The sequence below is a fragment of the Gymnoscopelus braueri genome, assembly GCF_963280865.1.
Source record: "Gymnoscopelus braueri genome assembly, chromosome: 3".
NCBI classification, from domain to species: domain Eukaryota; kingdom Metazoa; phylum Chordata; class Actinopteri; order Myctophiformes; family Myctophidae; genus Gymnoscopelus; species Gymnoscopelus braueri.
This window is the reverse complement of record NC_137612.1, coordinates 34368794-34381277: the sequence shown is the minus strand read 5'-3', so window position 1 is coordinate 34381277 and position 12484 is coordinate 34368794. Positions and strand designations below refer to the sequence as shown.

The 12484-nt window shown below is 44.0% G+C and overlaps 1 protein-coding gene across 3 annotated transcripts in view; it reads left to right on the top strand.

The window, feature by feature from the left end:
• The window catches only part of megf6b (multiple EGF-like-domains 6b), an 84270-nt gene that overhangs the window by 53844 nt on the left and 17942 nt on the right, over positions 1-12484 (top strand). For 2 of the 3 annotated variants that reach the window (XM_080421337.1, XM_080421339.1), the window contains 10 exons: positions 2378-2500; positions 5738-5863; positions 6631-6753; positions 7153-7275; positions 7398-7535; positions 8312-8434; positions 9497-9619; positions 10322-10492; positions 11938-12069; positions 12352-12480. In XM_080421337.1, coding sequence (XP_080277463.1) covers positions 2378-2500; positions 5738-5863; positions 6631-6753; positions 7153-7275; positions 7398-7535; positions 8312-8434; positions 9497-9619; positions 10322-10492; positions 11938-12069; positions 12352-12480 — 1311 coding nt within the window. The remainder of the gene's footprint in view (positions 1-2377; positions 2501-5737; positions 5864-6630; positions 6754-7152; positions 7276-7397; positions 7536-8311; positions 8435-9496; positions 9620-10321; positions 10493-11937; positions 12070-12351; positions 12481-12484) is intronic. The other variant, XM_080421338.1, reaches the window with a different exon arrangement.

Here is a 12484-nt window from a genome sequence, read left to right as displayed (position 1 = left end):
ATTTTTCCATTGCCCGAGGAAGACACTAGCGTCGTGGTGGAGGCTGTGGGCACAGAACTAATGTGCCTTCTGTTAAGCCAGAGACTTGCTGAGGCTTTGGCTTATTGCTCGGAGGGGATCGTGTTCTAGATGTGGAAACCTAGCCGGGAGGGGGACTCATTCGCTGTACGCTGCAGCCGTCCCACAACACTGGACGGATTCATGAGAAACCAAACCAAAGAAAGCCATGCACCATGGATGGAAAAGAGGGCTCCTGCCAGCTTTCCTGGATGGAGTGAAGCTCAAAGTTTGGCGTCCCGACTGAATAAGAGGAAAGTTTAGAACCAGTGTGTTCGGTCCCAAACACTATTTGAAGATGCAGGCCAGCCTACTGTATAGTTCAATGGCAGAGTCATAGATGGGGCGTCCTGGTGACATTAAGCAATTGCATTGGGAAAATTGTCTGCACAAATAATCCTTTTGTTCTTCAAGACCATCTTATTTCATGTGTCAAGTCACTAATAACATTTGTCAGCTATTTACACAAACAAACCATGTTCCCTCCATTGTGTCACAAAACCCCAAGAGAGGTTTCAACACACATTATGTGGGAAGGTCACATATTGATTGTGTGCATGTGCTCTCTCCCTGTGTGTTTATGGCTCTGATATGAAAACCGTGCTGTGGTGGCGTCACTGGCGTGTCATGTGTATGATGAGGCTCAGCTGTGCATGTGGCCTCCATCCCACATAGCGTGACACAGGGGCTCTTGGAAACATACGCTATCCTTCTGTTCGAGTGGCTCTGGGTTCCATATCCACTTCCACAGTGGCTCCGGGAAATAATGGCCCCAGGCCCACGATGACATTAGCCACACGATGACATTAGCCATTCGATGACATTAGCCACGCGTTGACATTAGCCACAGTTATTTCAGTAGCTAAGTCACCATTGAAAAGGGGGCTTTTCCGTCACAACAGTGTGATCACATTAGTGTATTTGTGTGCAAATTACTGTTCCCATTAAGGGGACATTCAGCGGTCTTTGTCATTGTCTCGGGAGGAGGAGGAGGAGAGCATTTGTACCGTGATGAATGGTCAGAAACTACTTAAGGGATTTGTGACCATTAAACTGTTAGCGACGGAATTACAGTTTCACAATTTCACATTGTTCACACTGGGCGATGACACGTCAACAATAGCCCGTCGTTTGTCCCTCTCTAGAAGAGAATGTTACCCCCTTGGTTTTTGAAAAACAATTGCTTCCTGTGAATTCTTGACATAGTTCCTTGCTGAAAATAGCTGCTTTAAGGCAGGGACTTGCATAATGCATAATGAACCGCACTGAGCAACACATTGCTTTGCCAGACACGGTTATTTGACTTGGCCCTAAACAACAGACCTTTTTATGATGTGTTAGTGATTTTTACAGACATTGACTGAGTGGCCAAGAGCCATTCGCACTCAACTTGTAATGTTTCATGTTGTGATGGCCGTAAGACGTCTGGCCCCGCAGCGAGCTACATTTCCCGAAACTCCTAAACATTTCATTAAAACCATATATATTTTTTAATTGTATGATGCCCACAAGCGATCAAACTCCTCAGTTGTTTAAGCATGTCTCAAGGTCTTTAAGTTGTTCCTGTCTGTGGCAGTTATGTGAGGTGGATCTAAGGTTGACTTAATGTGGTCATTTTCCTGAATAATGGTGCCAGAATGAATGTTATAGCAGTCCAATACAAAGCAGGGTATTTCAAGCCACGTCAGATCTCACAGGCGGTCCGTCACGGAATGCAGAAAACAATTGATTACTCTTTGACCCCTCAAATGGAGTGGGTTTTGGAAATTGGTTTGTCTCGTTTGAAATTTGTTGTCTCAGAACAAACCGCTTGTATTTTGTTCTCCGGGAGCTCTTAAGATGAAGAACCCACTGCTTTATTATTTGTTTATAATTTCCCGTGCTTAGCTTTGCGGAATGTGTATATTTTGCATCCCTCTCATTTAGTTTCCATATGTTTCTGTCCAGTACCCTGGGGACTCAGAGAAGCAGCGGAGGAATTTAAATTTGGTTTTAAATGTTCAGTAGTTGTTACCACATGGGGAACTTGTTTGTTTGGGTAGTGATGCGCTCGTAGAGTAGTTCTATACCCTCATCCATCATTCCTTTGCTTTAAGTAGTAAATCTTCATCCTTAAGACCATATTCAATTCCTCTCACAGCCTGCCAGCTTGCTGGACCTAATTTTCAACTGGTAGTTATCTGATAATGGGATAGGATTTGTAGAAAAATGTTACTAATTTCTCTCCTGTTGGACCTTTGCTCCCTGTCTCTCCCTCTCTCCTTACTTCCCTCCCTCGCTCCCTCGCTCGTTCCCTCCCTCCCTCTCTCCTTTCCTGCAGATATTGATGAGTGCCAGGTTCACAATGGAGGCTGCCAACACAGATGTATTAACACCAGGGGCTCCTACCACTGCGAATGCAACCCTGGGTCTCGTTTACATGTGGATGGAAGAACCTGCCTTGGTGAGTAACTTACAGACAACTTGAGGCTGGGGTGGTGTTGTATAACTAACCCTCCATGCCAGTAAATCACCTTGAACTACAACTCTGTGTGACATGTTAGTCGTAGGCTCACTGTTTTTGGGAGAAAGAATCCGTTTAGACCTTGTCAGTCAGTTCTTGACTGGGGATATTTAGGCCACATTTCAGTCATGAGGCAAACCATTCCCTATATGTTACTTTCTGTCAGTGCGGTATTTGACATCTCAAGTAAGGCTCATTCCCCATAGTGTGTGTGTGTGTGTGTGTGTGTGTGTGTGTGTGTGTGTGTGTGTGTGTGTGTGTGTGTGTGTGTGTGTGTGTGTGTGTGTGTGTGTGTGTGTGTGTGTGTGTGTATCTTATTGGTCTTGACCAATGGAGTGTTTATGTAGAACCTGCACCTTGTTTCTATCATGCCAGAAGCATTAGCTCTGTACAGCCTTAAAACTAAAAAAAAAAAACAGCTGATGGAGCACGAGTATATAACTCAATATCAGCTTGCACTGCCAGGAATGTATACAGAGTGTCCTCTCACACATTTGGGATGGAAAATGTAAATGTATGCTGCTTTTCTTGGCTCTGGCATGCTGTCAAAGGGATGGCTTGCAGTTACAAGGAAAGTGGATACAATAGATGGGGATAGATAGTGTCACTGAGTGCCTTTTGTGTGGTGGCTGTTTAAGAGATGATTGATTGTACTAATAATCAAAGTGGTCATGTGACATGATGTCTGATGCTTATCATTGAGGTAGCTGGTGGTCTTGAGAAGTGTATCCAAACAGCTGATATTAATTGTGTAGATTAAGTCTTTAAACGTATTATTCCTTCTTTTTTTTTACTACCACAGCTATTTCCTAATTGGTGATATGTGAACTTTACATGCAGTGTTAATTTAACTCTGAGAGATTGCTCAAGATCTTGAGTGCAAAAAAACTTTTTTACACTATTTTATTATTTCAATATGCTGCCTATGCTTTCAAGACATCTTAGAAGAAGTGAATTCTCTTCACAGATTTCTTTCATAGACTAAATAAATGAAGAAGTGTTTTATTAAAGAAATAGTGTAATAATGGCGTGGCGTCCCTGTGAATCTCTGCCGTCATATTGATGACGTCGACCTTGCCCAAATATGGAGTACTGTAATACAGACGGGACGGCCCTTAAGCCTGATGCGTGGCTCGCTCCCTAATAACTGATTCCTACTGATCCGATCTAGAAGCTCACACTAATGTGTCTTGGACGCTACGCATTGTGAACATGTAGATCTGTTATTTTTGGTCCGTAACACCATCATACGACGGAGCATAAACATTAAGCATAAGGCACATAAAATGTTTTATAGCACAGCTGAAGGCCAAGCTGTCTAGATTGGTTTGGCCCTACAATATGTGTATGTCTGTACCTCAAAAGTAGACCAGTCACAGTAAACAGCACGACGTGCATGAGGCCATGAAAAATAACCACCTCTGGCCATAAACGCAGCATGAACAGTCTGCACAACCAGGAAATGTCTGGTGAAATTAAGGTGAAATTCATGGAGTGTAAAAGTTCGATCATAGTTGATCTACATTATGCATGTACAAAATGACTACATTTTCCTCAACATTGATCTTGTAAAGCAGGGGTCTTCAACAGGGGGTCCGGGACCCCCTAGGGGGTCCTCAGAGTTACTACAGGGGGGCCGCCAAATCTTTGTGTGATATGAACGCCTCGCACTTGGTGTTGTGAGCTTGTAGATCGGCTATTTTTGGCAAAGAGGTATAGGTGTAGAGGGAAAAAAGAGCAGACCAAGTAAAAAAAAAAAAGTTTCATCTGAAACACAATTTTATACAATATAGAGGGGGTCCCTGCTTCATCTCTCTCTCTCAGCTAGGGGGTCCTTGGCCTGAAAAACGTTGAAGACCCCTGTTGTAAAGCACCTTTGTTCTTCTAGGCGAAGTATAAGGATCACATTTGGCCAAACATCACATTTGGCCAAAGGAGACATTACCATCACATTTGTTGGCATGCCCACACAAGCAGCCAGTTTAGTCGCTGTGGGAACGACGCCATCATGATTTCTCCTGTATAGAGAGTGACTTTACCACTGAACACCTCAGTGTGATTTGTGTGGATTGAAGCTTCATTCACAAACTGCACGCATACAGTAGTAGCTTAGTGTCGATGGCTAAAGATCGGACAGGAAGGCCACGCCGTTAATCTGGAATCCACGGTATGTCTTGTTTTTTAGCATTGCACAGCAGGCTGCGAAGACCACATACTAGATAGAGAGCCTCACAGTGCATGCCAGTACCTCCTTGCAATGCATATCAATCATCATGAAGGCGAGGGGCAGAAAAAAGCAGAGCAGATGTCCACAGATATCAATTCAACATCTCAGTCATGTTGGCCTTCCCCAGCTCCAGATCTGTCAGGAGAGGAGAGGTCACACACATCACATGCATCGAACGTGTGCACGCATAATGTTTGAGCTGGAAGGGTCACATCATATGATGGATGGAGCTTGACTCACAGCCAGTTATACTTTGTTGTATGGCCATGTCGCTCACCAAAAATAATAATTCATTGCATTCTTCCATTAAAAATCTGTTATTTTTCATACAACAAAGCGGGCGGCATTAGATCAGGAGGTAGAGCAGCCTTGCATGGTTTCCTGCATTGTCGGTGTGAATGTGTGAATGTAATGCACATTGTAAAGCGCTTTAGATTAAGTCGCTATATAAATGCTGCAATGCACCACTTACAAAGTATACAAGCTTACACGCTATGGAACAAGACAAGTACAGTCTGCCTGGCTGTTGGGGTTTCAACTGTGGCGTGTGTGTGTGAGAAAGAGAAAGGCATCTGCAAGATAGAAAGGAGGGGTTATTGAGCCATCCCTGCCTTCGCCTCATCCGACGCTACAGAGGGCTCTCTGCTCGGTCTCGACTGTCTGTGTGATTGCTGGGGTGATGGAACTTTAATGGCGCAGAGCGTAACAATCCACTGAGGTATTTAGCGCAGTGTTTGTCTTAGTATCTCAATTCTCAGGTCACATCCTCCCTGAGAAAGTAATCTGTGAATCTGATGCCGTTGCCATGTCACAACTCTGAAATGGAAAACAGGATTGTGAATTTATTTATTTATTTTATCTTTGCCAGTTAACTCTGCTTGTGCTGGACTGTTTGTCTCCGTCCCTCCGTCTCTCTACTGATTGGTCTCTGTGTTTTATCTGTCCTGTAGCTGTCCACTCCTGTGCCATCAGCAACGGAGGCTGTGAGCATTACTGTGTGCAGCAGTCGCCTGCTCACTTCCGCTGCCGCTGCAAGTCAAACTACATACTGGAGGAGGATGGCAAGCACTGCAGATGTGAGTATTTATTCATCCACACACTCACTGTACAATACCGCGCCATGTAAAAGTGCACGGGTGCACAAGGTACTCGCTTTTGAAGAACGTTGCGAAACGGAAATAATGAACCGATGAATGAACCAAGAAAAGAGATGCTGCCTTTCAGTCAGAGCAGAAATAATTTTTCGAAGGTGTGATTTTGGACGAGGAATGTTAACATGTAAAAAAGGCATATTAGAAACGACAGCTGCCAGCTGTAATTATCGTACAGGATGTCTCCAGTGGAACAGGATTAACCGTCATTCAGGGATGAGACATTACATTGGTATGAATCAGTCCTCTTTCCTGTTTCTCCCCCAAAATTGCTCACTTGATGTCCTGTCTCCTTTGATCTGTGTCTCTTGCCTGGCCTCTGGGGCCATGTGATGGGCCCCGTTCTCATGGGGAGGGAAGATTATGATTCTTCAAAAAACAAAAGACTGTCTTTTAGATTTTAGCTTTTACATTGTAATTGTTGGCCACGAGCGGCTTCCTCTAATTTTTGCAGGACTGAGTGTTCCCAGAAGTTGTACAGGATAATACAAATTAAATACATAGATATGCAGGGAGAGTGCCCAGGCTGGTGTAGGGATGGGGCCTAGGTAGTGGGCTTGTGGCGGGGGATTGAGTATTCACCATATGCTCCGCATTAGGTTCTCTCCTACTGTGATGGATCTGTTCCACATTTTGTTTGATATGTGCTGGATCTGTGTTTAAAAATGGATATGTTTTATTTTTCGCTACAGTGCAAAACCCCTGTGCGGATAGGAACGGAGGCTGTATGCACGAGTGCCGGGTCGACGGCGGCACTGTCGTCTGTGACTGTAAAGAGGGATTCCTTCTAACTGAGGACGACAAGACTTGTGAGGGTAAGATGTCCATCCGTTTGTTATGCCGACTTTATCCTGTTACTTCAGTCATACCAACCCAAACATGAAGGGCATCTTCATGGTTCAATATGAACCCTAGCATCCCTATTCTGGGGGTGAACATTTGGCGAAAATAGCAGATCTACAACACGGCGCGTTGCGGCGTGTTGTGAGCTTGTAGATCGCTATTCTTGCCAAAGCGATTTTGGTGCAGAGGGAAAAAAGGAGCGGACCCAGTATAGAGCCCCGGGGGACCCTGGTCAACTAATAGGGTTAAACATTTGTGAGACATGAAGGGTGGTGCAGGTTAGTAGTGACAGAGGAGGGAGCATTGATGGAGCACTGAAGATGACTGGATTTAAAGCAAATGTTTGTTGTTAAAATTCTGTCATTTCCCAGATATTGACGAGTGTGCGGCGGACCAAGCCAACTGCGCCCATGGCTGCCACAACACGCTGGGATCATATGCCTGTGTCTGTAACACAGCCTACGAGCTGGGAGCTGACGGAAAGCAGTGTTACCGTGAGTTCGGGACGCATTTTCCACTCAATCCCAAATGTATAGTGTTAACGTATGTATCTTTAGGCCAAATGTTGTATTTGAAACATGGCGTCACAATACATCTTATCCGCTGTGCGTGACAGGAATTGAGATGGAGATAGTGAACAGCTGTGAGAACAACAATGGCGGCTGTTCCCATCATTGCCAACATTCCACCAACGGCCCAGTTTGCTCGTGTAACCAGGGCTACCGACTGGACGATGACCTCAAGACTTGTGTTGGTAAGCTCATATAAGAGTCAGCGCAGACATGGAAGAGATTGCAATAAATATAAATGGCTTCAATGTGTCCATAGGGCAGCCCAGTCACGAGATCCATACTACTACATGTAGTGTAGTGTATGCATCTCCTAATGCTAGAGTCCTCACTCTGATTTTTCATTTCATTACTCTGTTGACACTTTTCCATGTTTTTCACTGAATGTTCTCTACAGCAGTGGTTCTTAAACATTTTCAGGTCAAGGACCCCCAAATGTATATGTATTTGGCCACGGACCCCCATCTGAAAAGACTTTGTGTCAGGGACCCCCAGAAGACTGAAACGCTGTTACATTAAAAACTTCTCTTGAACATGCAAGTGGCAGTGTGCAGACCTGTATGTCTTTCCAGATTAATCTCACGTACTGTTTTTCGCCTACGCACTTGCTCTTAAACTGACTGGATGTGCGGAAGTCCTTTTTCACTAGAATAGCTGTAGTATAAAATAGGGTTAAAGTGGTTAAAGTGATTTAGCTGGGAACCCCTTCAAGGACCCCTGGGGTCCCTGGACCCCACTTTGAGAAACACTGCTCTAGTCTACAGCCCCCCCCCTCCCCCCTCCCAGGGGGAAAAACACAACACCGAAACGCAGCGGCGTTTCCCTTTATTTACATCCTTAACCTCGGCTGGCAGCCCAACTCATACACATTTAATCCCATAAAACCTGTCTCTCAACGAAAAGGGAAGCATATCATTGTGCTCAGATTGTAACTTTTGTTACGGCGTGTTTTATTTGGCAGACGTGGACGAGTGCGGGGAGCAGAGCTCGTGCTGCGAGCAGGACTGTACCAACTACCCTGGGGGTTATGAGTGCTACTGCTCAGCGGGCTACAGACTCAACGCAGATGGATGCAGCTGTGATGGTATGTGTTGCCCTCAGTCAACAATGAAGAACACTAGCACTTTTACTGTTGTGGAAAGAAACAAAGTACATTTACTCAAGTAATGCACTTGGGTTAGGGTTTTGAGGTACTTTTTTTTACTTTACTTTGCTATGTTTTTTGGATACTTTATACTTCTACACTACTTCTTAGAGGCAAATATTGTACATTTCTTTACCCCACTAATTATTTTGCAGATATAGATTATTATTAGAAGACATAGGCCTGCATCAACTGGGGCTACTAATGACCTAGTGGTTAAGTCGCGTACCATATATAGGCTCTAAAGCAGCAAGACAGTGAGTCCCCCTAGGTTCGATTCCCGAGCCCGGTGGACCTTTGCTGCGTGTCACTCCCCGACTCTTTCCCGTTTCCAGTCAGTGTCCACTGTACTATCGAAATAAAAGTGGAAAAGCCCCCCAAAATATCTTTAAAAAAAATAAGACATTCATTAACCACTTACTGTATGTATGCCCTATTTTATACTTAGCCTATTCGAGAATTGCTGTTCTGTAAGCTCTCAACGCATTACATTGCGATGCGTTGTGAGCTTCTAGATCTGCTATTTTTGAAGAATTGACACATTTAGAAAAAATATATATAAATAGGACATTCTGTATAATGAGTACTTTTACTTTTGGTACTTTAAGTATATTTTTATGGGATTACTTTTGTACTTTTACTCAAGTAAAGTTTTGAATTGAATTAGTTGTAACATAGTATTTCTACATTGTGGTATTGCTTACCTAAAGAAAATCTGTGTACTTCTTCCACCACCACTGCACTTTTATGGGTTAACATGACACTGATTATTTATATCTGTTGAACCTGGAACGCCTCCAGTTTAACTTAACAGTAGAAGCTGGCGTGTAGTTACTGAGTGCACAAGGTCGTCTTTGTTTTAGTTTATCGTGTGACATGAGGCAAATTATTGCCTTTGGTACTTATATTGCATCTTGGCTGCCACTTGCACCACGATTTCGTCAGAGGTTCAGTGATGCATGGAAGCGTTTGACCTGAGTGTTGTGTCTCTTGTGTGTGTAGATGTGGACGAGTGTCTGGCAGCCAACGGTGGGTGTGATCACACATGCCACAACAATGCCGGCTCCTTCCAGTGTTTCTGCCGGCGGGGCTTCCGTCTGGACGAAGACCGGCACTCCTGCCTCCGTGAGTACCGGCAATCAGGTTAAAACAGAGCAAGTTGACCACAAAGCCTTGTGCCAAAAAGTCCTGCCAAACGTAGTAGTAGGCCTACAGCTTCAAATCAATATCACGATTGTTTAAATTATTTTGCCCTGATTGCGATTAATGAACAATTATTAACTGAAAATAGAAGATCTGCAAAAAAAAAAGACATTGTAATTGTTGGCCATGAACAGCTGCCTCAAATTACCAAGGTACAAGTTAAATACATACAGTAGATAATGTAGGGAGAGTACCCAGGTTTGTGTAGGGATGGGGCCTAGGTATTGGGCTTGTGGTGGGGGAGCTCACGACTCGGGAGCCTGTAGATCGTCTATTTTAGCTGTTTCTAAACGCCATCATTGTACAACGAAATATTATACAGGGTTAAGTGGTTAATCAGACTAATCGGTTATAAAAAATATGTATTAGAATGTTTTTCCTGTTGATTCGTTGATATACAGTATAAGGGAAAACATATTTTCAGTTAATTGCCCAGCCCTACTGTGTGCCAAAAGTCCTGGCAACGTAGTACTATTGAGAAATGCTCCTGAAACTCTCTCTCTCTCTCTCTCTCTCTCTCTCTCTCTCTCTCTCTCTCTCTCTCTCTCTCTCTCTCTCTCTCTCTCTCTCTCTCTTGTCTCTGTCTCTGTCTCTCTCTCTGTCTCTCTCTCTGTCAAATTATAGTACTAGAAAACGCAATTGAGGCCCTATCCAGCGGAGGCCCCATCGAGCTGCCTCTTCCTAGGCCCGAGCTCACCCTGCTCCAGGACTACAGCCAGCCCTTTGAGCGCTATGACGACTACGAAGATGACGAGGGGGAACTGAGAGCAGAGAGCAACCTAGCGGAGAAATTCGGTTAGCCCCTCCTCCGTCAAAAACATATACAGATGCATTTCCATTAATGATGTAGCCCCCCCCCCACATACAAAACACATGTATTAACCCTCCCCTGCAAAACACATGCCACGCCATTAACAAATCCCCCCCCCGTCCGTCCACCCACCCACCCCCTCCGAAACACGTGCATTGCCATTAAGAGTATAAAGCTGTATCTGATTACGTTGGAGTCCGACTCACAGGAGGTAGAGCTGTCTGACAGACTCATTTACTGCAGGCAATTACAGACCACATGGTGGGGGTTAATTGTTCTGCCCTGCGCTCCCAGGCTGCTCCCACCTACCTACCTACTGCGTCCCAGGGGCCCAGTGGTGAAAAGTAACTAAGTTCATGTACTCAAGTACTGTGCTTAAGGACAATTTTGAGGTATTTGTACTTTACTTGAGTATTTCCAATTTCCAATACTTTTACTTCTACTCCACTACATCTCAGAGGCAAATGTTGTACTTTTACTCCACTACAATTATTTGAAAACTACTAGTTACTTTGCAGATATAGATTAATGCATTATAAAACATACATTAACTACTTTAGCCCTATTTTATACCTAAAAAAATAGCCGATCTACAAGCTCACAACGCGTCGCGTTGTGAGCTTGTACTGTAGATCTTCTATTTTCAAACATTTTTGTACTTTTACTTTTGGTACTTTAAGTACATTTTGATGCCAATACTTTTGAACTTTTACTCAAGTACATTTTGAATTCCAGACTTTTACTTGTAACAGAGTATTTCTATATTGCAGTATTGAAGTAAAGAATTTGAGTACTTTTTCCACCACTGCTCCCACCTACCTACCTACTGCGTCCCAGGGGCCTCTAGGCAAATGGAAGCCCACACTCGGGGCCTATCGCAGGGATAGCAGCACATTCTGTTCAGTGTTGCACGGCCCTTGATGGATTCATTTGACAATGGCAGTCGTCAAAGTTTAGCGTCACCTCATCTGGGCTTGTTTGACTTCAGCTGGAATGTTTATAATTGTAACACGATATTATTATCCTATTTATTAGGAATTACGCAGTACAGTAAACAGACCTGAGGCGTGCCTGGCTGATGTTATGTTGTATGTGTCAATTTTAATTGAACCTTGAGTTCGGACATGATTTATTGTAAAGTATAGTGCACTGGTTCTCAAAATGGGGGTCCTTGACGGCGTTCCAGGGTTTCCCCAGCAAAATGAGCCACAGTTAAGCACACTAAAGCGCTGTTTTATTTTTCGGCTGTTCAGAAATAGCCAGTCTACAAACACACAACACAGCACAGTGCATGTGAGCATGTACTGTAGATCTGCTATTTTTGATTTAAGAAAAAAAATCTCGACAAATCTTCTCTTATGGGGTGCCTGTTTGCACAAAAATCTATTTGGGGTTCCTTGACGATGCATCCTGTCTGTGTTGCTTTCAGTGTGTATCGATGACACGTTTGGCCATGACTGCAGTCTGACCTGTGATGACTGCTCTAATGGTGGCAAGTGTACCCCAGAGAGGAATGGATGTGACTGCCCCAATGGATGGACCGGCATCCTCTGCAACCAGAGTGAGAAAACGCATGCACACTCTTTCATAAACCTGGTAAAAGTGGAAAAATGTGCATGAATGCTTGTATGTTATTTAACTGTATTTCCCTTTCATTCTTCACGTGCATTAAGATACAGAATGCACACGGTCATCTTTGATTTAGATTACTATTGCTTTTCTGTCGCATTGGCAATTCCCACAATTTCCTCAGAGGTTAAATGATTCAACAGTACTTCAAGTGAACCTGTACTTCTTTCACTGATATAATGGTGACTGATTGTATTTCTTTCCTATCAAACAGCTTGTTCTGATGGACTCTTTGGTAAAAACTGCTCCTTCCCCTGTAAGTGTAAGAATGGCGCCAGCTGTGATCCTGTCAACGGGAACTGCCGCTGCCCGCCCGGTGTCAGCGGGGACTTGTGCCAGGATGGTGA